Raw genomic sequence first — 24,288 nt, forward strand, 5'->3', positions numbered from 1 at the left:
ATGTTCACTGTAACCCTGAAATCTCTCAATAAATGGAACAGTTCACATAGCATGTAGTTGTGTTCTTCCCATGTCCTTTCTGCAATTAAGAGGTCATCAACATACTTAGTGACTCTCCCCTGGAGAAATGCATTGAGTATCCCATGTAATCCGTAAGTATCCCATGTAATCCGTAAGTATCCCATGTAATCCGTGAATAAAGGTGGTGGAGGAAATATTGAGGCTGAAGGGAAGTTGTCGGAATTGATAGCAGTTTCCGAAGGCCAAAAAGGCAATGCATTTCCAGCAATCCAGATAATTTGTCAGAAGCTGCTATGGAGGTCAATTGATGTAAAGGTTGAAACACTATGAAAGTTTTGCAGCAGCTCCTCTAATCTCTCAGATCTGTCAGTTTCAGTATCAAGGATGGTATTGACTTGGTGTGAATCTAATACAAGCCTAATGGATCTGTCCTTTTTTTTTTTCAACGGCCTTAATGAGATTGTCGTACGTAGATTGAGTGAATTCAATGACACTGTCAGCTAACATTCGTGATACTTCATTTGCGACCCTGTTCCAAAATATATGAGGTATGGCATCAGAGCTACAAAGAATTTCTTATGAGGTTTGACCTGAAATTTGTATGTAAAGTTTTTAATAGTGCAAGGTTTGGGCATGAAAACCCTGGAGCTATCCCTTAGAATATTATGTAAGTGCTCTCTGTCATGTTCCTGTATATGTGGTATCATTTGGACATTCTCTGTTATGACTTCTTGTACTGTTTCTGTCGGGTTGCCCTGATCCGTACAGCTGTCTTCTGTGTTGTTTGATCAGCTGTGGTGTCTGATCTCATTTTTTATTTATGTAATGGGATCTCGTTTTTATTTATGTAATATAACTTGATGCTATTTGTGGGTAATTGTGCTTTGATGGCCTGTTCATCAAAGCGAATTATGATCTCTGCAGTAGCCACCAGAAAGATCGCGGGAGGCACACATTGGCACGGCGCGTCATGGACGGTAGTTGCTGCAAGTAGAGTCCCGTCCACCAGAGGGCACGCGAGAAGTCGGACGCGACCTCTGCCGGCATAACAACAACAACAACTCCGGCAGCACGGGCTGTGCCCAGTCAGTTAACATCAGGCATGCCTAGGACACAGTCCCGGTCTACGCTAAGTGAAGTGCGACGTAAACGTGAACAGTGTTACTACACAATTGGCGACGAGTAGGGTCGTTCTTTCGCGTGTTGCGTCGTTGCTCCGGTTTCGCAGCTTCTGCACGGCATGGAGGATTTGGTGCGAGTTTTGGTTGCGCAGCAGACGGAGCTCATGGCCACCATGAAACAAGTGCTTCCGGCGTTGCTCTCCACGCCGTCTGCTCCAGCGCAGTTCCCTCCTCCCTTTCCCCCGTATGACGAGACAGCGGAGGATTGGGACGCATATGAACATCGCCTTCGGCAGCATTTCCAGGCGTTTCATGTTGCCGATGCGGAGGTATGTCATGCTCTCTTCTTGTCTTGGATATCTCCCTTGCTGTATCAAGTTTTGCGGCAGCTAGCGCCGTTGCAGGAACCCTCGTCCTTGTCTTTTGACGCATTGTGTTCATTGCTTTCTTCATATTATCGCTGCCGCACGCATGTTGCGGTGGCTAGGGTCGAGTTCTATCAATGCAAGAAGCAGCCCCATCAGTCTTACCGGGCGTGGGCCGCTACCCTGCACGGTCTTAGTCGCAAGTGTCATTTTGTCACAGAGCAGTCACGAGAGTTGTATGCCCACGTTATGGTACGCGACGTCATTGTTCGTTCAGCCCCTGATAGGGAGGTCCGGCAACGGGCCCTGCAGTTAGAAGAACCTTCCCTTGAGGATGTCCTGTCCATTGCTCAATCGTATGAAGTCTCTCACACAGCAGGTCAACAGCTGGAAGCGTGGTGCGACATCGCGGAGGTTCAGGACGACACGGCTGCGTCCACTGTGTCCGGGGTGGATGACTTGCGAGCGGTCCAATCCGGCCGTTACGGCCGCTCCCGCACGGCGCGTAAACAGAATTCCGGACGCCGGCCCCTGTTGCCGTCCTGTGCATCGTGCTATATACATCATGATCGGTCAGAGTGCCCCCAGCATTGGGCCGTTTGTCGCAAATGTAATAAAAAAGGTCACATTGCTAAAGTTTGCCACTCAGCCTCAAAAGAATCAAAGGAAGCAGGTACAGAGGACATGGACGTTGAAATTCAGGAAGTTTCATCAGGCCAGACTCCTGACGCATCGGCACGCAAACTCCTTATCGAGGTGTCGGTTCGGTCGCGCTGGTTACAACTGCAAGTAGATACGGGCGCGGCAGTTTCGTTGTTGAATGCACAAACTTATTCCGACCTTGGATCGCCCCTGTTAGCGCCAGTTTACCGGCGTCTACATGGTTATGGTAAACAGTTCATTCCCCTACTGGGTCAATGCACTACCGACGTGACTTACAAATCAGTCACTCGGCCTATTACTTTTATTGTTGTCAGTGATGCGAGCTCCGCTAACCTTTTTGGCCTGGATGCCTTTCAAGCTTTCGGTTTTTCTATCGCTGACACCATACAGTTGGTCTCCGAAGACGTTCCCTATCAATCATTGGAATCTTTGATCTCAGACTTTCCAGATATTTTTGAGGAGGGCCTGGGGCGTGTTTCAGATTTTGAAGCTCACTTAACGTTGAAGGCGTCAGCTCGCCCGCGTTTTCTACGCATGAGGCAGATCCCCTTGGCTCTCCGCCGTCAGGTAAAGGAAGAGCTCGACTGGCTGACAGCCTTAGGGGTCGTTCTTCCCATTTCTTCCAGTGAGTGGGCTTCGCCCCTCGTTATTGCAAGGAAGCCCTCGGGAAAATTACGTCTTTTTGGCGATTTCAAGGCCACCATTAATTCCCAATTGGTGGTGGACACCTATCCTTTGTCTCATGCTGATGAATTGTTCTCCGCCATGGCGGGAGGCCAATATTTTTCGAAAATCGATCTGTCGGAGGCTTATCATCAGATACCACTTGATGAGGACTCCAAACGGCTGGCGGTCGTCAACACTCCGTTTGGCCTTTACCAATACCAGCGGTTGGCCTTTGGAATATCCAGTGCCCCGGCGATATTCCAGCGTTATCTTGAGCATGTCACGTCAACAGTCCCTCATTGTATTAATTACCTGGATGACATAATTGTCACAGGCCGCAGCACGAAGGAACACTTGCACAACCTTCACACACTCTTTCTCAAATTCAGGTCTGTGGGCTTGCGTTGCAACCTGCGTAAGTCAACCTTTTTCCAACCATCCATTGAGTATGTGGGTTACACCATCTCTCGGCACGGCATCCAGCCACTAGGAAGTTTGGTCCAAGGTATCGTCAACCTTCCTCGGCCCGCTTCGCTGAAAGAGTTACAAGCTTTTTTAGGCAAGATAGCCTATTACCACTGGTTCATTCCCAGGGCTTCCACTATAGCCCACCCCCTGTACTGCCTTCTGCACAAGGGTGTTAGCTTTTGATTGGTCGCCTGCATGCGAGCGAGCGTTCACCTCGTTGAAGGGCCTCCTCACATCAGCCCCTTGTTTGACTACTTTTGATCCCCATAAGCCGTTGGTCCTGGCTACAGATGCTTCGCAGTATGGGGTGGGGGCGGTCCTGGCCCATCGCAACGCAGATGGTTCCGAGCAACCACTGGCGTTTGCGTCTAAAACGCTTAGTCCCGCACAGGCCCATTACTCCCAGGTGGAAAAAGAGGCTTTGGCCATTGTCTACGCTGTTACCAAGTTTCACCCTTTCTTGTATGGAACGAAGTTTCAGTTAATCACTGACCATAAGCCGTTAATATCGTTATTTGGTCCTGCCTCTCAGATTCCGGATAGGGCGGCCCACAGACAACAGCGCTGGGCCTTGTTCCTCTCTAAGTACCATTATGACATTCATTTTCGCCCTACAGGACAGCATGCCAACGCCGATGCTCTTTCCCGTCTTCCGGTGGGCCCGGATCCTACGTTCGATCGAGAGGAGATTATGTGTTTTCATTTGGATGTGGCATCCCGCCAAGCGGTTGACGGCTTCCCGATCACTAGTTCTCGAGTCGCCAGGGAAACGGCAGCTGACCCGGTTCTCTGGCAAGTAGTTCGCCTCATTCAGCAGGGGTGGTCATCCCGCCCTCCAGGCCGGGCCTCGGACCCTCTTCGTAATTATTTTCTTCTACGAGACTGCCTCTCGGTCTTGGAAGGAGTTCTCCTTCTGCCTACCGATGATACAGCTCCTCGCATGGTTGTTCCTGCAAGTTTACGAAGGGAGGTCCTCACGTTATTACATGCGGGGCACTGGGGTGTTTCCCGTACTAAAACCTTGGCTCGCAGACATGTGTACTGCCCCGGTATTGACAGAGAAATTGAGCACTTGGTGGCCGCCTGTTCCCAGTGTGCGAGCCAACAAGCATCTCCCAGGGCAGCGTTCTCTTCATGGCCGCTGGCAACCCAAGCATGGGAACGTGTTCACATCGATTTTGCGGGCCCGTTTCTCAATGGCTTTTGGCTCATTGTCATTGATGCTTATTCCTGCTTCCCATATGTGGTTCGCTGCTCCTCAACCACTTCAGAAGTTGCAATCCAGGCACTAGCAAAAATCTTTTCTGTGGAAGGTCTGCCAATCACCCTGGTCTCTGATAATGGACCACAGTTTATTTCGCAGACCTTCCAGGATTTTTGTAGGCACTTCGGTATTCGGCACGTTTGCTCTCCCCCCTTCCATCCACAATCGAATGGGGAAGCCGAGCGCATGGTGCGCACATTTAAGACGCAGATGAAAAAGTATGTGCACGAATTTCCTGCAGAGGAAGCATTGACGTTTTTCTTGACGGCATACCGGACCACACCAATGGGAGAACGCAGCCCCGCAGAGCTCCTCCATGGGCGTCAACCTAGGACTCTGCTGCACCTCCTCCAGCCTGGTCCTCGCCAGTCTTCACAAAACGGAGTACCTGGTTTTCCACTGGGTACGTCGGTCTGGGCCCGTGGGTTTGGTCGCAATCCACGTTGGATACCGGCGGTGGTCCTGCGCCGAAATGGCCGCCGGCTCTATACCTTGCAGGCGGGGGACCGGGTGGTACGTCGTCACCAAAATCAGCTACGTCCACGTTCGGGCACCCACCCTCCGACCTCTCGGTCACCAACTTCCCCATTGCCGGCACCTGTGTTGGTTTCACAGGGGACGTTACCTCCTCTCCCCACTGTGACTCTGCTGCACGGCGATGGTTCTCAACCTTGGCAGCCTCCAGTAGCTCCAGCACCGGCATCGCCATCGTTCGAGATGCCCCAGCGGGAGCCGGCCCCCCTAGCAGGCCCGGTTTCTCAGGAGGCTGGTTCACCTGTGGTCGTCCCTTCCCCTTCGTCCCTGCCACTTGCCCCTCCCGAGGTGGAACAGGATCTGGAGTTCGACAGCTTGTCGCCCGTTCTGTCCCGGGCTCCGGTTGTGGGACGACGGGGGCCTCTTCGTGTGGGTCACTTCCAGCCGTATTCAAAGGTTCCGGCTCGAGGGTTGGCAGATCCCCTCGACTCCGGCCATCCAATGGATGTGGGGGTCATCGCTCCTGCCCGACGCTCCACCTTCCGACACAGTGAATCACAGCGGCTTCACCCCCCGAAGGAGGAGGAGTGCAGTAGCCACCAGAAACATCTCAGGAGGCGCACACTGGCACGGCGCGTCACGGACGGTAGTTGCCGCAAGTAGAGTCCCGTCCACCAGAGGGCACGCGAGAATTCGGACGCGACCTCTGCCGGCATAATAACAACAACAACAACTCCGGCAGCACGGGCCGTGCCCAGTCAGTTAACATCGGGCATGCCTAGGACACAGTCCCGGTCTACGCTAAGTGAAGTGCGACGTAAATGTGAACAGTGTTACTACAATCTCACATTCTCTATGCAGAGTGACAGTACCTCTACTGATGTCAATGAGAGCTAGATGGTCTCCACAAGACAGTTAGCTTCTAGCTGATGTCCTTGGTAGACAAATTGTAACCATGTTTCTAGGCACACTTTAGTGGTCTTTCCTACAATTGCACTTTTTATGTGTGATTTCTTCACTGCTAAGAAAGGCCAAGGTTTGTCCACATTGCACAAAGGGAATGCATTCTCTGATACGGCAGTTTCATGGCTGCAATGTCAATGATGGCACGTAAAGCTTCCGACTCTACTGTTACAGAGTTGACAAGATGGAGATCAGTACTGCTCTCTTCCTCCCTCTCATCTGTGAGCACATACCGTATGTCCTCATACCCAATGAGATTAATGTTGTTGTTTATTTGTCTGGAATTATGGGCATTGTGGGATGTTCTTTCATGTCTGGGGCATCAGCTATGGTTGTGTTGCCATTGTTATAAAATTCGACAATGGGTTCGGGCCACATAATTCTGCTCACTTGCCATTACAGTTTATGCAGCACTGGCCATTATTGCCATTGTTAGATTGTTGACCCTGTCTCTGGTCCCACCACTTAGTGTGGGTCCTGTCATCATTGTAACTATGGCGGTCATCATTGCCATTACTGTGTCTGCTGTGTTTTTGGTAGCTACTACTTTGCCTGTTTCTATTACCACAAAACCTGTTGTTCCTGTGTGACTGATAATTGGTTTGTCCATTTGATCTTTTGTTTTCATATTTGTTGCATCTTTCTATGACCATCACAACTTCCTGTAGTAGATGTCTGAAAGTGTCTGCATTTGCATCACACTGACTAACCAAGGCTTGCTGGTATATAAAAGGTAGTTCAGAATAACAGATATCCTCTTCCAAATATGGCATGTCAAGAAGCTGGTTTTTTCTCATCAGGCCTTCAAACATTTTTACAGGTGTTTTGTGCTGTGAAGCCTCTAGGTCTGGACACATGGTGACTTCATGTTTGACATGAGATTGTTCTGCTCATGACCAGTAAATTAACCTACATTTTTCTGTAAATTCCTCATAAGTGTTTCAACACACTGCAGAGGGTTTTCATGTTGGCCGCATTGCTGTTCTTGTTTGTATATAAGAATTCAATTCAACTTTTGAGTACAATGGCCAAGACGCAGGAAATGCATTCTAAAATTGTCTGTACCAAGCAATGGAATGAAGTGGGCTATCTTCTTTGAACGTTGAAAATTTCCTGTTTGACAGATAATGTTTAGAGTCAAGCACAAAATCTGCAATATATTCATATATTGAATGGTTTGTATAAATTTTGCCTGTTTGACATTACGGGTCATACTGTGCAAATTGAAACTGCTCACATGAACAGCACTAGCACTAAAATTCATTGACTTGGACTCTCACATAAGCCCAACGCGAGGCAATGAGGGCGCACTGGACAATGGTCATTCTGACATATTTGCATCCATCTGCGTGGTACCACAGGGGGGTAAGAAGGGTTTTCAACAACAAGTAAACTGTTGTGCAATAGGATTGTGTTGTCGGAACATACATTTACAGTTGTGATTGCATGCTCAATAGCTTTGATCAACTGTTTTGAATTTATTTGAATTTTCTTCCTGAAAAGTGATAATCTGTTCAGAAACCATTTCTAATTTTTCATCCACTTGCTATAGACGGGTGGTGTGTTGGTCAAATATTTGTTTACCTGTAGTAAACCCATTTGTAACTGACTGTGATGCTTTTGTGGCAGTCCAAACTGCATGTTTCACTCGTTTTATTGCTATGTATGTCATTTTCTTAGCTACTGCAGCATAACTTGAAAGTTTACTTTTTCATACCCAACATTGAGGGATCAGAAATTTTAGCAAGGTAACATTCCCACATATTTTAAAGTTTCTGTAGTCTCAACATTTCTGCACTCTTTCACTGGCTTTCATTGTTCAGTCAGTCATCTCTTTTATTCTTAAATTATTAACATTCTACCAGATTTTTCCTACTGTATGTAATTTTAATTAGTCAGAATGTGTTACAGTTATAGATTTCTCATGGAAAAACAAAAAAAAAAAGATATTCTTAGATTGAGAGACATCTTACAGTTGGCTAAATAAAGATGTCATATTTCAGAAGGGAGTAGTGACCAGAGAACTATTTATTCATGGGGGCAAACAGATTACATTGCCAAGAAGATGTAAATGATATGTACTTGCAGTACTGCCTGCAGTAACTTTTGTTTCACCCAGGAAGATTCATTACCTAATTACCCCTATTATCAAGACATTACACCATGACAAATGAAAAATAGGTGGGGAAGAAAACAATAGCAATATGATTAGTCTGATATGGCTGACTGGAAACAGAAAGGTCACATGAAATCAAACAGTAAAGAAAAAGGCAGTACTAGAGTGATGGGCTCAAGGAGGGAATTGTGAGAAACAGTCAGTAAAGTGAAATTTATGGTATATGGCAGTTATTGAAGAAACAGGTCACAACTTGATGATAAGCTAACTAGTATCTAATGAGAAGGGAAAAGAAATAAAGAAAGCAACAACAGGCATGTCTGCTTCATTATCAGATTCTCAATAGTTAGAGCATATCTTTGACTAATCTGAAGAGGAAAAGACAGTGGTAGTTAGGAAATATGGGGACAAACAATCATTAATGGATTGTGGGCATACTGAGGTAATGGATAAAAGTAAAATGAAGACACAAGGCCTACTGTAAGAAAGAGACAAGTTCACATTGCAAATTTTTGAAGCAACTCAATGAAAGAACAAGGTAGGCTTCTGTCACCAAACTACAAAATGTGTTTACAATAATTTGTGATCAGATTTCAGTCTGCTTCTTCATTAGCTTCCACAGTGCTTGCTGTTGTATAGTGGTGGGCAGCACATGTATTTTAACTGATAAACTTTTTTTAATCCCTGCAGGATTTTGTGGAGAGCATTAAACTGATGGAGACAGATACAGTACAGAGCTAGTGAAAGACATAAAAATCATGTGTTATTATCTGTGCTGAGTGGTGAAAACTATATGCTGGAGGTTTCGTATGTGAACTAAGGAAACAGCATTAGTATGTTAATTGGTATATGAAAAAGGAGTAATATTCTCTCCTAATTTTAGTTTCGATTTGTGTAGCAGACTGGTCTGAAGAAAGCAAGAAATCAGCTTAAAAAGGTGATAAGAAATGATAATATAGTGTGTTTGTGTGTTTCCTTCATAGGTAACAACATTATCTCATGATCAGAGATGACAAGCCTTTCCTTAATTTAAGACAGTGAAGCATGTTAATGTTTATCAGTTACAAACAGTTGCCTCGACTATCATATACATAACTGCAGTACTTTAGAAAAACAAAAGTTCGAACATAAAAAAATGAGAACAGTGACAGTAAGAAACTGTGTACACCATCTACTGCATATAATAATGAAACTAATGTGGGAGACAAGTGTTGTTAAGCCAAGAGCAACAACAAAAAAATATTGTTAGTGTCAATCTGCACAACAAAATGTTAACAAAGAATGGTTATGTGATGTATATAGCAAGTGCAAATGGTGTTGCAAAAAACAAAGCAAATAACTGCCTATCAGAACTAAAGAAATTCCTAGATTAATAAACAATGTAATTCAAACATTGCAACATTACCACACAGACATGACAATGCATCAGTCACGTGTGAACAAAGAAATGCAAAAAACTAACGTTAAAATAAAACAATTGTGTTCCTTGTTTGGAAAGTGCAGCATCCTTGATGTAGTCAAATTGGACACATGCAAGCAATACCAGATGTGGAATACATCTGAGTTATGAAAGAAGAAAGTTTATATGTAGAATGGTAAATGAAATAATTGAAAGCAGAGAAAATATGAACTTGTGTGGGACTGACATCACTTATGGCAGAAATAGCAGCATCCCCAGTGTCATCTCCAGTGCCATCAGTAGCAGAACCAGCAGCTGAAACATTACCACAAAAAGCAGAAACAGCATGTTGTCCCAAATGCAACAGAAAGGCAACTCAACATTTTTTATTGTGAGTCACATGAGAGAAAAACAGTCAAACCTACATGAAGCATCCATCTTATGTATTCAAAATGAACTTCCAGTTCTGCAAGCAGAGCTAACTAATGTAGGCCTACTGAGAAAAACTGCTCCAAACAAATATGTAAATACAATGGTGAATAAGTCTCAAACTTTGCCTGATTTTCATCAAAATATGAGAGGCCTGACCTACTGCTAACACACCTAAAAGATGAAGGATATGGAAGTGAATATGATATACTGTGTTTCCCTGAACATCACATCATAAATGAGATCCACACGTTACTAATTGAAAACTTCTGTTAGCTACTCATTATTGTAGATCTAGTATGGGAAAGGGAGGTGCTGCAATATTTGTTAGAAACAATGTAGTATATAAATCTCTATATTTAAGCAAATACTGTGCTGAACAGTACTTTGAGGTAATTAGTATTGAGGTAAGAGCAGATAGTGTAACAGTTAATGTGCTGTCAATTTACAGGGCATCTGCTGGTTATCTGAATGTTTTCCTGAGACATGTTGAATCACTCTTGTCCCACCTGTCTGAAAATACTAAATAATTCATTGTAGTAGGTGACTTTGATGTGGACTTTTTAACGCAAAATAGAAACAGAACATGAAATGTATTCGCAGTTGTGATTATGGACAGCCATCAACTGAATGACGACAATGAAATGCGTGCCAGAATGGGACTCGAATCTGGACTGCCCTCTTATTGTGAGCAATCACCTTACCATTTGGCTATCTGAGCACAACTCAAGGGCCAATCCAAAGTTCCATATGTTGTCAATCATGTGTCTACAGCCAGTGGAGTGTGGAGTGCCTCAGAACTCCATTCTGGGCCACCTACTTTTTATTATTTTTATTAATGATCTACCTTTTTGTACAGACAATTGTAAATTCACCATTTTTGCTGATGACATATGCTGCTTACTGATAATTCAGTAGACAGACTTGATGTGACAGCTAATAAGGTGTTTAGGGATATTGCGAACTTGTTTAACATAAATGGTCTTCCTGTTAATTACAGTAAAACAAACTACATTCAGTTCCATACAACCTCTAAAGAAGAAAAAATATGAGAAAAACTAGGTGCCCAGCTGACAGCTAGGATGGATAGTGCAGAATACCTAGGCTTACATATTCATAACAAACTAAACTGGTCAGACCACATCCTGGTTCTGATCAAAAGAATAAATTCTGCTGCTTATGTTTTATGCATTGTCATGGCATACGGATCAAATTTTGGGAAAATCAGCCATTGGCTAGAAAAGTGCTTTGTGCATGGAAAAGAATCATAAGAATCATGAGGAAAAGAGTCATAAGAATCATGAGTGAGCCCACCCTAGAGCCACATGCAGAAATCCTTTTAAGGAACTTGACATATTCACATCCACAGCACAATGTATATTCTCCCTGATGGGTTTCATAAGAAAAAAAGCCCATTTTCAAACTTAATAGTTTCTATCTACATCTACATCTACATCTATGTGATTACTCTGCTATTCACAATAAAGTGCCTGGTAGAGGGTTCAGTGAACCACCTTCAAGCTGTCTCTCTACCGTTCCACTCTCGAATGGCATGCGGGAAAAACAAACACTTAAATTTTCCTACGCGTGCCCTGATTTCTCTTATTTTATCATGATGATCATTTCCCCCTATGTAGGTGGGTGCCAACAGAATGTTTTTGCAATTGGAGGTGAAAACTGTATTATAGTCATGATACTACAAGAAAAGATGATATCCACTATGAGTAAGCAAACCTGAGTATGGTACAGAAGGGGGTCCACTTCAGTGGCTGTGAGATTTTTAATACTCTCCCTTGACAAATTGTTTAGTAGATGATGAGACCTTGTTAAAAAAATTAAGGCACTTCCTTTTGCAAGGGTCATTTTACACTGTAGAGGAGTTCCTGAACCATAATGAATAGTATCCATGTACCTATAACTCTCAGATCTATTCCCAGATCTTTATTTGTGATCCTGTACACTTATCATTGTAAACATATTTATTTTTTTATGTTTTCTGTAATAAATATTTTTTTCTGTAATGTTTATTTATCAAATTTTTTTCTGCGATAGAACTTAAGCTACAGATACTTTAATATGTAATTAAACAATATTAGATGCGTAATACCATAACCTATGTGTAAAACTGGCAACTTCCATATCCTGTGAATATTCACAACATGAATCACCAGAACATGAAATAAATAAATAAAGAAATAAATATTATAATTTTTTTATAAAAATAATAGAAAACTCCACCACCCAACTGTCAATGTACCTCGAATCTAAAGAATTTTACAATATTATGTTATTACCAGAAAATTTTGTAAAACAAATTGCTAATATTGAATTAAGGAACATTATCAGTTGAAGGGGTTGGTGGAAGCAAGTGCTAACCCATAAGAGATATTTCAAGTTGCTGTCTGCTACATGTTGGGTAAATTTAAAGACAGGAACATAAATATGATAGGCAAAACAAACTATATGGTAGACAGCTCTTTCTGGCAGTGCATGTGAAAAAGCTTGTTATGAATATGTGGCACATTCAGAAAAACAACAAATAGCGCAATTGTACTAATCCTTACTAAACTGAAGGTTAATACTTTCTTACACTGACCTCTTCGATTACCTTTTAATTGCAGCCACCAAACATGTAATGCCACTGAATTTCTTCTTCACAGGATTCCCAGGACAGCGAGGACCCATGGGCATTCCTGGATTTGATGGTGCAAGGGGCCTTCCAGGCGAAGCTGGCAGACCAGGTCTTCCAGGAACACCTGGATTACCAGGATTGAATGGGATGGCTGGTAATCCAGGGAGACCAGGTCGCATTGGACCAAAAGGATTACCAGGTAACAGAAGTCAAGTAGAATGGTACTCTCATGTCTGTCAGATAGGAACAGGATGTGAGAACAAAAATACCTTTGCCGTATCAGGAATACTGGTCACTGTTATTGTGTTGGACTTTTAGACCAAGTGTACTTTTAACTGCTTCCTCAGTTCAGTACCCAATTAGTGATATGGGTATTTGGAAGGAAGAAAAGAAGCGCAGGAACTATTTTCAAGTTGAATTGTACAATTGTCTAGATGCCCACCTTCTACATAAAAGAAACTCAGGCCATGGCATACCATATATATTGGGAAGTTAAATTGTACAATTGTCTAGATGCTCACCTTCAACAGTGCAGCCAGGAATAAGACTGCACATTGTTTGATGCTCTTTTGTGATGAGCAATAAATCTGGACAGTATGAGTAAACAATGATGATGATTGTGTAGGCAGCACATCTTGAGTTACCTTATCACCAAGTCACACTATTATAGGCAGAAGTAGTCAAGAAGGAACTGTTATTTAAGCTTGAATATTACATTAATGTATAATGACTATAAAACCAAATGTGAAGAGTGGAATTGCAAGCCAGCATATCTTCCAAACTACTATCAAATATTCCACATGTTCAGTTTAGGATTCTTTAGACCAAAGAAATATCTGTGTCACAAATGTATCGTATTTAATTCACTGGCCAGAAATGAAAAGCATTTGAAGCAAGAAATCATGACATATTTGCAGAGAAGAGATCTGGCTTGAAAGAAGTGCATTGAAGTCAGAATGCTTGCACAAAATGACCTAAGTGCTGTGGCTATAAATTTTGATCTTCAAGCTCTGTTGAAGATTACGATGGATACTTGTGCCCAAATATTATACCTGAGAAAAACAACAGCATATAATTGAGAATTTGAGATGGCATTTGCTATTTGTCACGTAAGACAGATGGTAAAAGAGGATCGATTGAACAACACACACGTCTGTGATTACAAGACAGTGCTGCCAGAAATGACACAATTGGGGATGGGTGTACATATAAATCTACATCTACTAGACATTCTCTTGCCTGTTCCCCTCACAAATACAGAAAAAATGTAGACATTCTTTGATATGTAATATCTTTGGAACAGAATGATATATCATTGCAATTTTGTGGGGTAGCGTAGCCCTTTGTTTTCTCAAAAGATCGTGGCTTGTGTTTTTCTAGTAAATGACAGTGCAGCAATGAATGAAGTAAGATTGTCATTTGAGCAATGTAAGACAGTACTGAAGTGGTACCAGACATATGATGGAGGTACAATGGTGTAATGGTGTAATGTGTACAGAACTCAGCCACCAACATGTACAATTTATCATATTCGGGCTAAATTTGAAGCCAATTGTACTGTTCAGGATATGCATAAGGAAAGGTCTGGCTGACCAAAAATGTCAAAAAGTCCAGCTCCCAGGACTGCTGTGTTGCAATGTCAAACATCTGTGAAGAAGGGTGTATGTAAAAGCAGGGTAAGCCAGTCAAATGTAAGACGAGTTCTGAAGGCTGCAAAGAGAAAAGTGTACATTCCAAGACTGCTGCATGGTGTAAATGAGGGCAACATATATCAAAGGATGGAGTACTGTGAGTGGTTTAATGGCATGCTTTGCAAGGATGGTTATCTGGTCTGACAGGGCGCAGTCCAAACTGAACGGTACTGTAAACCATCACAGCTGCGTATACTGGGTTCCTGAAAACCTTCACCTTAACATAGACAAACATGTTAATCTACCAGGTGTTAATGTGTGGTGCAGTCTGTCATCATTTGGTTTGATTGGCCCATTCTTCTTTGAAGGTACCATAATTGATGAGGTATATCTTCATATGCTGCCAACATGGATTTTTACTTTCCATCAGAGATGTGTTTGAAAATGAAAGATTTTATCTACAACAAGATGGTGCCCTGCTTGACTACCACAGATATGTCAGAGCCTGCTTGGATACAAATCTACCTGGATGATGGATAGGTCGAAGCGGAGCTGTTGAGTACCCTCCGCGGTTTCCAGACCTTACTCCTCTTGACTTCTGCCTAGGAGGGACCCTGAAAAATGAAGTTTATCAGCAGAAGGCAACTAAATTGAATGGACTATGAGAAGCCATTGAGAAGTCCTGTGCATTTATCACACTGGAAACACTGATAGTTGTAGTTTGCTCAACAGTTAAGTGGCATCAATGTTGTTTGGCTGCTAACAGTGGTCTCTTTGAATACATAAAAGAAGCTTCCCGCTGTGCAAGAATTGTAATGGTATTCATTTTGTTCCATTAATATTGACTATGAAAGAGTGTCTACATTTTTCTGGATCCCTCTGTAGAGCAAGGGGAAAATGGCTGTCCATATGCTTCTGTTCAAGTCATGATTTCTCTTGTCTTCATGGTCCTTACCTAGATGTATGTTGGTGGCAGTTTAATCTTTCTACCATCAGTTGCAAATGCTGGTTCTCTGAACTTTCTCAGTAGTGTTTCATCAAAATAACGTTGTCTTCCTTTTACATGCTCATTACATTTTATATAGTTTTACAACATTATGCTTAAATATTTATAAGAGATGACTATATCAAGCAGCTCACTTATATCTCATTTTATATGAGATGACTATATCAAGCAGCCCCCCCCCATGAATCATGGACCTTGCCGTTGGTGGAGGGAGGAGATACAGATGGCTGTACTGTAGGTGCAACCACAATGGAGGGGTATCTGTTGAGAGGCCAGACAAACATGTGGTTCCTGAAGAGGGGCAGCAACCTTTTCAGTAGTTGCAGAGGCAACAGTCTGGATGATTGACTGATTTGGCCTTGTAATACTAACCAAAACAGCCTTGCTGTGCTGGTGCTGCGAACGGCTGAAAGCGAGGGGAAACTACAGTCGTAATTTTTCCCGAGGGCATGCAGCTTTACTGTATGGTTAAATGATGATGGCGTCCTCTTGGGTAAAATATTCCGGAGGTAAAATAGTCCCCCATTCGGATCTCTGGGCGGGGACTACTCAAGAGGACATCGTTATCAGGAGAAAGAAAACTGGTGTTCTATGGATCGGAGCATGGAATGTCAGATCCCTTAATCAGGCAGGTAGGTTAGAAAATTTAAAAACGGAAATAGATAGGTTAAAGTTAGATATAGTGGGAATAGTGAAGTTTGGTGGCGGGAGGAACAAGTTTTTGGTCAGGTGAATACAGGGTTATAAATACAAAATCAAATAGGGGTAATGCAGGAGTAGGTTTAATAATGAATAAAAAAAATAGGAGTGCAGGTAAGCTACTACAAACAGCATAGTGAACGCATTATTGTGGCCAAGATAGACACGAAGCCCATGCCTACTACAGTAGTACAAGTTTATATGGCAACTAGCTCTGCAGATGATGAAGAAATTGATGAAAGGTATGATGAGATAAAAGAAATTATTCAGGTAGTGAAGGGAGACAAAAATTTAATATTCATGGATTACTGGAAATCGAGAGTAGGAAAGGGAGAGAAGGAAACATAGTAGGTGAATATGGATTGCAAGTACTTATACAAGGTATTTAAAAATGCCCCATATACTTACAGGAGACAGTACTGTCCAAAACTACAAAATAAATCTTATAAACATATGCCTGGTAATGAACACTTATTGAGATTTGGGCCATTCTGATGTATGGTAGCTGTCTGTCAGCTCACACTACAGAAGGTGCTCAATGTAGCTCTTTCAGTCCTCCTCCTCAAAGAATCACAAAGTTGTGTGAATAGACATGGTTGGCCTTGGATTTGGTCAGGTGCATGGATCTCACTCCTGTAATGTACTGCTGACAGATGTGGAATATGCAAGTGCATTTAGCTGTCCTCAAAGGGAGAAATCTAAGGGATTGCAGTCTGTCATGTGGGAAGGCCATGTTGCTAGACCTCCTCAACCAACCCATCACTCATAAAAAGTTTTTGTTAGGTACTGTCATACAAAGTTCAGATAGTTGGGTAGTGTCCCTTTTTGTGTAAATCACATCTGGTGTCTTTGTGGGAGAGTAATGAACACCAATATTGTAAGTGTTTATATGTAGTTTGACGATAAACAGCACCTGTTAATTTTTCCAGTAAAGTGAACTGAGTCCTTCACCTACAGTTCCTCCTCACATATTGATGCTAAGGTGAACCTGATATCTGCTTGAGGATTTGCATGAAACTACATTATCACTATCTTTGTGAACCATGCCTCATCCACAAATAAAATGAAAGCTGTAAATTGCATATCTTATATGATTCTTCTTTGAATCACTTGACAGAATTGTAACCTGATGTGATGGTCTTGTGACCTGAGAATTTGCACAGCAGGTAAGTGTTATGGATTAACAGTCACACCTCCATATTTGGTGGGCAGGCTGTGTGATGTCTACAGTGTCCCCATTTCCATATTGAAAATGACCTGCTGTCTGCAAGTTGCTGGAAAAACCTGTTGGAAATTTTTTCAGATTTTTTGAGGATGTTGATGGTATACATCTCTATTCATCTTTATTTGCCATTGACCATTGACATAACAGAATAGGCTTTATGTCTTATACATAATACTGATATGTTTAGGTCTATACATAATTACAAACATTAACTCCACACTCTGAGTTTTAACATGTGTTTCATATATTTTATTACATGCTCAATCACACTATCTACACTTAATATACACCATTACAAGCATTTATACTGAATTATCTACACAACTACAAATATTTATTACCTGTCTGTCGATTAACTCTATTGGCAGAATTACATGTCTGCCATTTCTCACGAGGACTAATAGGCCTCCGTTTCACTATTTGCATTGTTCATAATCCATGCAATACAAACTTGCTTTGATGACAGCACAGTTTCAAAACAGTATGTACAGGATGGCTGACGTAGGAGATAGCTGAGCAATGAATGTCAACAGGAAGGCATCCTATATTACTGAGTACTAGTTGTTGTTGATACAAGAGGACCGATCTGTATCCAAGAAGTATTTGTTTCCAGACATATGTTTTAGGACTTTTTCCTAGCTTCCTTTCCCCATAAAGGAGATTCTTTCTGGCAGGCTAGAAAATGCTGTGAATGTTTTTAATGAAAATGGAAACATTGGGCATAAATAAAATCTATTATTTGTCCATAACCTCACTGTGTTGTTATGCTTGACAAAATCAAGATAGTTCAATATATACTAGTGTATGACTCCATAAGGATAATTCCTCTACCATTGTGATGTACTGTGTAGGAAAAAAGGAGTTAATCCACATGACAAAAGCCAGGAAAGCTGAGGATTCCATGCATATCTTTCGACTCTGTTGTAGGAACTGAAGCTTTACAGAAGAAAAAAAAATAATTGTAAATAGTTCCAGGATATGTTGTTGTTATTCAAGTTTGAATTGGCATCACACAGTTCACAGTTTAGGCTAAAAAATAAACTTATTGGCATCCTCCAAAAACTGTCTTACATGAAGCATGTGGTGTCTTTTCTCACTTTGATGACCCTATTCTTTAATGTAGGGATGTTCCTCAAAAGAATCACTTTAATTCACACCATGAATGCTGAATTTAGTGTTTAAAAATGGCATATCAAAAGTATCATTCACTGAGTAATCATTAACAAAAACTATTCCATTCCACTGTGGCAAGGTGCTACAGCAACCAGTTTTGAATTATTTCAGGATAAAAACAATCTTAGTTACAAAATTATTAAATATCACTGAGACACTTCACCATTTTGGTGCATATCAGATTGTGTTAAAGTAGTTGGGTATGTAACCTGTCCATCATAAAGCCATATAAAATGGAAAATGGATGTAACAGTAAACCAGCCAGTTACTGTTGTGTACAGTTTCCATTTTATATGGCTTTGTGATGGACGGGTTACATATCTAGCTACTTTTACATAATCTGATGATTCCGCAAAAGGGTGAAATATGTCATTGATATTAAATAATTTTGCAACCAAAACCGTTTTTGTTCTGAATTAACAAAAACAACCACTAAAGGTAAAACCGGTAAAAAGTAGATCAGACCACTCATGTGTATGATGACCATATAAGCAGAAAAGGGGAAAATTTGCTTCTCAGTAAGGCCTAAAATTATAATAAATGTGCAAGTTAATGAATGAGTTGAACACAATAAATTTCTTTACTGTAGAACTAAATACTTCGAAAGCAATATTACAAAATTTCATGCACACAAAAGGTTCTAAAAATATGCAACTGTTCACCATGTAATTGTTTAATCATAGCTTTTGTATTGCTGTGAAAATTGGAAGTGATTACAACCTACTGAAAAGCAAATTTGTAACTGTGTTCCTGGAGAGACAATGGATAACCATTCATTTTTTATTAAAAAAATACATATTTGTGTTAAATAATTTTCTCACATAAGGGTCTACTTATACAATTGCTTATCTGCTGATAACCTCATCTTTGAGTGCCCCTAACATTAATCTAATTGTTTATTTCATAGGATTCAGAGGAATGGTTGGAGATCCAGCACCTCCAGGACCTGAGCCAAAAAGTCGTGGTTTCTTCTTCACACGACATTCACAATCTGTTCAAACACCAGCATGTCCTCGTGGCACTGTTAGGATGTGGAGTGGATACTCGCTTCTACATTTCCTTGGTAATGCAAAGGCACATGGACAAGATTTGGGTAAGTAAAAAGAAAGTACACATCAGCAAAACATTGTGGAAGTGTATAAGTCAGAGTAACTATTTTTTATGAGAGCATATCCCAGGTGCCTCTACTAACAAGCAGATGTTACAGAATGGCCCCCTTCAATTGTCTTGATTCTTATAGGATTTGACAGTCAGTTAAAAAAAGATTGCTTTTGAAGGCTGAAAGATTTCCAAGATCTGTTAAGTATAAAACTTTCTGAGTTTATTAACAGAGTTACTGGTAGCTCAGTGCATAGCGTACAAGTCTTTTAACAGTGAAGTTTCTGGTTTGATTATCTTTAGGAGCAGCAACCTCTTGTTTTGTTACTTTTGTTTGAATTCTTTATTCCCTACCAAATTTAAGTGTCAATTAAGAAATATAGAATAATAATTTTTTGATAAAAATAACAAATTATTTACAGTAAATCATAATTTGATAGCAGAATACGAAACATCACATAGAAAATAAAATACTTTTTGATTTCTAGAGACTGAACAGTATTATTGATGTACACTGGTAAACCAAAACATTATGACAATTGCCCAACAAAACATTGGATGCCACATCATGACGTGGTAACAAAAGTATGTAGCAGAGCATATTCGAATGGGGGATCACCCTGGCAAAGATATGTACTGTGAATGTGGAAATCCATTGAGATAAGAAACATTGACAAAGGGCAGATTATTATTATGCAGAGCCTGTGAACAAGTACCTTAAAAAGAGGGAAACTGGTTGAATGTTCACATGCTACACCTATGGAAAGTGGTAAAAGGACAGTGAAACTACCCCTAAGTGCTAAATTTTTGGACATTCGTGATTCTTCACAATGGGCTTGTCTCCTCTGTTTAGTAGGATGGATGGTAACCCATAGCATCTCTGCCAAATGATCACAATGCTGGTGCACGCACAACTGTTTCGGAGCACACTGTTCATTGTACGTTGTTGAACATGGAGCTTCACAGCAGACACCCTTCCATTTCACACGTTGACCCAACGACAATGTCAGTTACATTTGCAGTGCACACAGGACCATTGGGATTCAGCTGTTGGTCAATGGAAACATGTCAGCCCTTCAGGTGAATCATTTTTTTCTAGGTCAATGGTTGTCTACACAAAAAAATGGTTCAAATGGTTCTGAGCACTATGGGACTTAACATCTGAGGTCATCAGTCCCCTAGAACTTAGAACTAATTAAACCTAACTAACCTAAGGGCATCACACACATCCACACCCGAGGCAGGATTCGAACCTGGGACCGTAGCGGTCGCGCGATTCCAGACTGATGCGCCTAGAACCGCTCGGCTACTCTGGCCAGCTTGTCTCCACAAATGTTATCATTGAGGTGAACGGCAGCTTGAAACATACAGTGTGCCATAGACGCAGGCTGGTTGGAGCAGTATTACTCTATGGGAGACAGTCTCCTGAGCTTGCATGGGATCTGTGGTAGTAATGAAAGACACTTTGACAGCTGCGAACCACCTGCATCCTTTCATGCTTGATGTCTTCCCATATGGCAGTGTCGTATTTCAGCTGTATGGTTGCCCATGTCTCAGAGCCAAAACTCTGCTACAGTCACTTGAGGAGCATTATAGTGAACTCATGTTGTCTTGGTGACCAAATTTGCCTGACTTATATTCTGCGGAACCCATCTGGGTCACTATCGGGTGCCATCTCTGCACACACAAATCAGCAGCCCATTATTTACAAGAATTACATGACAAGTGTGTAGACATCTAATGCCACATACCTCCACAAACCTACTAACAAACCTTCAGATCCCTGATATGCTGAATCAGTGATTTATTTTGTTACAAAGATGGACAAACAAGCTGTTAAGCATATGGTCATAACATTTTGGCTCATCAGTGTGTGTAATGTTTACATTGAACAAAGGATTTTTCATGTGTCTATCAAATTTTGACTTACGTTATGCAATTAGTAATTAAAAATCAAAAGTAGTTATTCTTATTAAAAATAATAATTATTCAGTATCAGTGTAAAAAAAAAAGCTTGTGCCTACTGAAAACTGAACTTGTGACTGTGCAGTTAAAAGACTTTTACACTACACATTCAGCTGCAAGCACTCTGTTTATAAGATGGAAATGTTTTATACTTGGCAGTGTTTGGAGATCTTCTAATCTCCAAAGGCAGCTTTTTCAAATTTTTGAAATCGTGCCATACTGCTTTAGGAATTTGATGTCTGCACAATGATTTTAGAATCCTTTGAGAATGAAGAATCTTGCGGTGAAGTCAGTTCTTAAGGACCCACTGTAAGAGTCATTAAGTGCATTTTCTGTGATGCTTCAGCAGAGATTTACAATTTTGTTTTTTTCATTGTGTTGACAGAGTCAGCAAAAACAAATACTACTCAATACATGTTTCATACAATGCCCAGTGCCAGTGAAAAACATCCATTTATTTTTTTGACACCAGTACTATATTTTTTGAAGTGAAATTGTATGTGCTATTCATTAGAGCAGTAATGTACCAATTTACTCTGGCATGATATTTGATTTAACCACCTAAGCAGATTCAAAAGGATGTAGGTTGCAGTAGGTACTGGGAGATGATGAAGCTCGCACAGGATAGAGTTTGATGCACAAACTAGTCTCAGGTCTGAAGACCACAACAACAAACAACATGCATTAACAGAGAAAGCAAAACATTAAGAATAACTGTCACTCCAGCAGCAACTGAAAAGTGCTGCTGATGTCAATAGCAGACTGACAGCAAGGTGCATGCTGAGACTCACGTGACAGGGGAGGCCAGACACTGGAGTTCATTGATACATTCACACATCATGTTCCCTAAATGAAGGAGACTCTTCCATGGTATGCAGCGAGTCAAGCTATAAATTATGGGAATTACGATTAAATTACTTTTATGAGGTGGTATCCAAAAGTTCTCGAAACAAATTAATTAAAATGATCATGTTTTACTGATATTTTATTCTGCACCATCCCCTTCAAAGTAGTATCCTCAGGGTGAATACATTGATATGAACATTTCTGCCACTGTGGAAATGCATCCTGGAAGCCAGCTTTCTCAAGGTATTTAGTAACCTCTGGGATTCTGCTTGTATCTCCTCATCCTTCAACTTGATTTTCATCTTGACTAAGAGGAAGTCACAAGAAGTTAAGTCTGGTGAGAAGGGTGGGTGGGCAACAATTGTCACCCTTTTCGTCCAATATTCCAGATTAATGTAGGGTGTATGCAGTCATGTGTTGTCATGTTGGAGAATCCAGTCATTTGTACACCACTTCTGTGGACACTTTGCTGTTATGTAAGCCGTTTCTGGGGACATTTTGTCCTCATGTTTTCCCTCAAATGTTTTAGAGCATCATGATAATACTCTTTATTGACCAGCTGACCACAAGAGATAAATTTTTGCGAAAACCAGTTGTTTAAGTTTCACACAGTCTTGTACATGTTGCTTCTGCTTGTCTTGAAGCACTTGTGGGAACAATGTGGCCACAGTCCTATTTGTGTTCAATTCTTCTGACAGAATACATTATAATATAACATAACATACTTCCAAGGTATTGCAGAGATCTTGGTTGGCCTATCTAAAATCTTGCAGAAGCAGATTACTCAGTTTCTGAACATCATCTAGTGTGGTCCTAGTTGGCCACTGCCAACAGTTGCAATTATCAGTTGATGTTTGCCTGTTTTTGAAATACATTTTCTGGTTGTATGTCCATATCTAACTTAAAGCCTGCTTCAGCTTTTGGTATATTTATGAAGTGGTTTTCCCAAGTTTAAAATAAAATTTTATACAAGCCCACAGCTATTTCAGATCATCCATCACAAACTACTACCTCATGGAAACATGACAATGAAAATATTCTCACCAACAACTAGCCCAACCACTCAGCTTACAGTCATTTGGGACATGGATTCAAGAAGTATGTATGAGGAGAAATTTACCAGTATTCTAGAGTGCTTGTAACCATTTGTGTACAAAATTCAAATTTTAGTAACTTTTGGAAACATAAATTAAGAGAAAAACCAGCTGCTTTGAAGAGAAATGAGTGGAAGGGGGGGGGGGGGTAGGGCTGTGGGGAATCACTGTTCTTCTTCTTCTACTACTCAGTTGTTGTCTTTATCTAACACTTCAAACAAGGCATTTATATAACTTTGCACAGACCACTATCAGCTGCCTATGTACTAAATATGGAAAATCTGTTTAATATAAACATTAAGAATTGCGCAAAATTTACAGCCCTGGGCCCAGAAATTCTGATTATTTATAGAAGGATTGGCCGAGGGCATGTTCTTTTGCTTTGTTTTTGAATACCTGAATTTTCAGTTTCCATCTTGCTGTCTGCCAGTAAACTGTTACAGACTTTTTAGACCAAAATATAAAAACTTGTTTGAACTGTTGATAGGGATGCATAGAGTATATGGAAATTATTTTTACTTACAGTATTGTGTTTGTGAATTCCACAGTTTATCCTAAATTGTTATTAATGAGAAAGACCATTAGGGAATGTATGCATTGGCGTATAGCCTATGAACACAAGCAGGCCAAGCACTGAATCTCAGAATACAATATTTAATCTAGTATATGATATGGAACAGTGCAACATAAGCCCACTCCCCTTGCATCTCAAATATTTAATAACAATTTCTTAAGATTTGGAGATAGTGTAGTCAAAGGACTGCTGACATTTGACTTTTATTTAATATGTCTTAGCTAAATACTTGTCAAAGTGACTGTACACTTTTTTCCATTTACAGTGTCCACAGTATATCATTTATGCGTAATACAATAATTTTTGAGTTTCACTGGATGCACTTGGCTCCAACTTCTTGCATTAGGAGACTTTAATGTGTAATACTATTAACATATCAATTATGAATGTGAATTT

The 24,288-nt window shown here is 41.0% G+C and overlaps 1 protein-coding gene across 1 annotated transcript in view; it reads left to right on the top strand.

The window, feature by feature from the left end:
- The window catches only part of LOC126263018 (collagen alpha-5(IV) chain-like), a 609,289-nt gene that overhangs the window by 566,201 nt on the left and 18,800 nt on the right, over window positions 1–24,288 (top strand). The window contains exons 30-31 of the mRNA XM_049959984.1: window positions 12,610–12,780; window positions 19,223–19,408. Coding sequence (XP_049815941.1) covers window positions 12,610–12,780; window positions 19,223–19,408 — 357 coding nt within the window. The remainder of the gene's footprint in view (window positions 1–12,609; window positions 12,781–19,222; window positions 19,409–24,288) is intronic.

Source organism: Schistocerca nitens, chromosome 6 (genome assembly GCF_023898315.1).
Source record: "Schistocerca nitens isolate TAMUIC-IGC-003100 chromosome 6, iqSchNite1.1, whole genome shotgun sequence".
NCBI lineage: Eukaryota > Metazoa > Arthropoda > Insecta > Orthoptera > Acrididae > Schistocerca > Schistocerca nitens.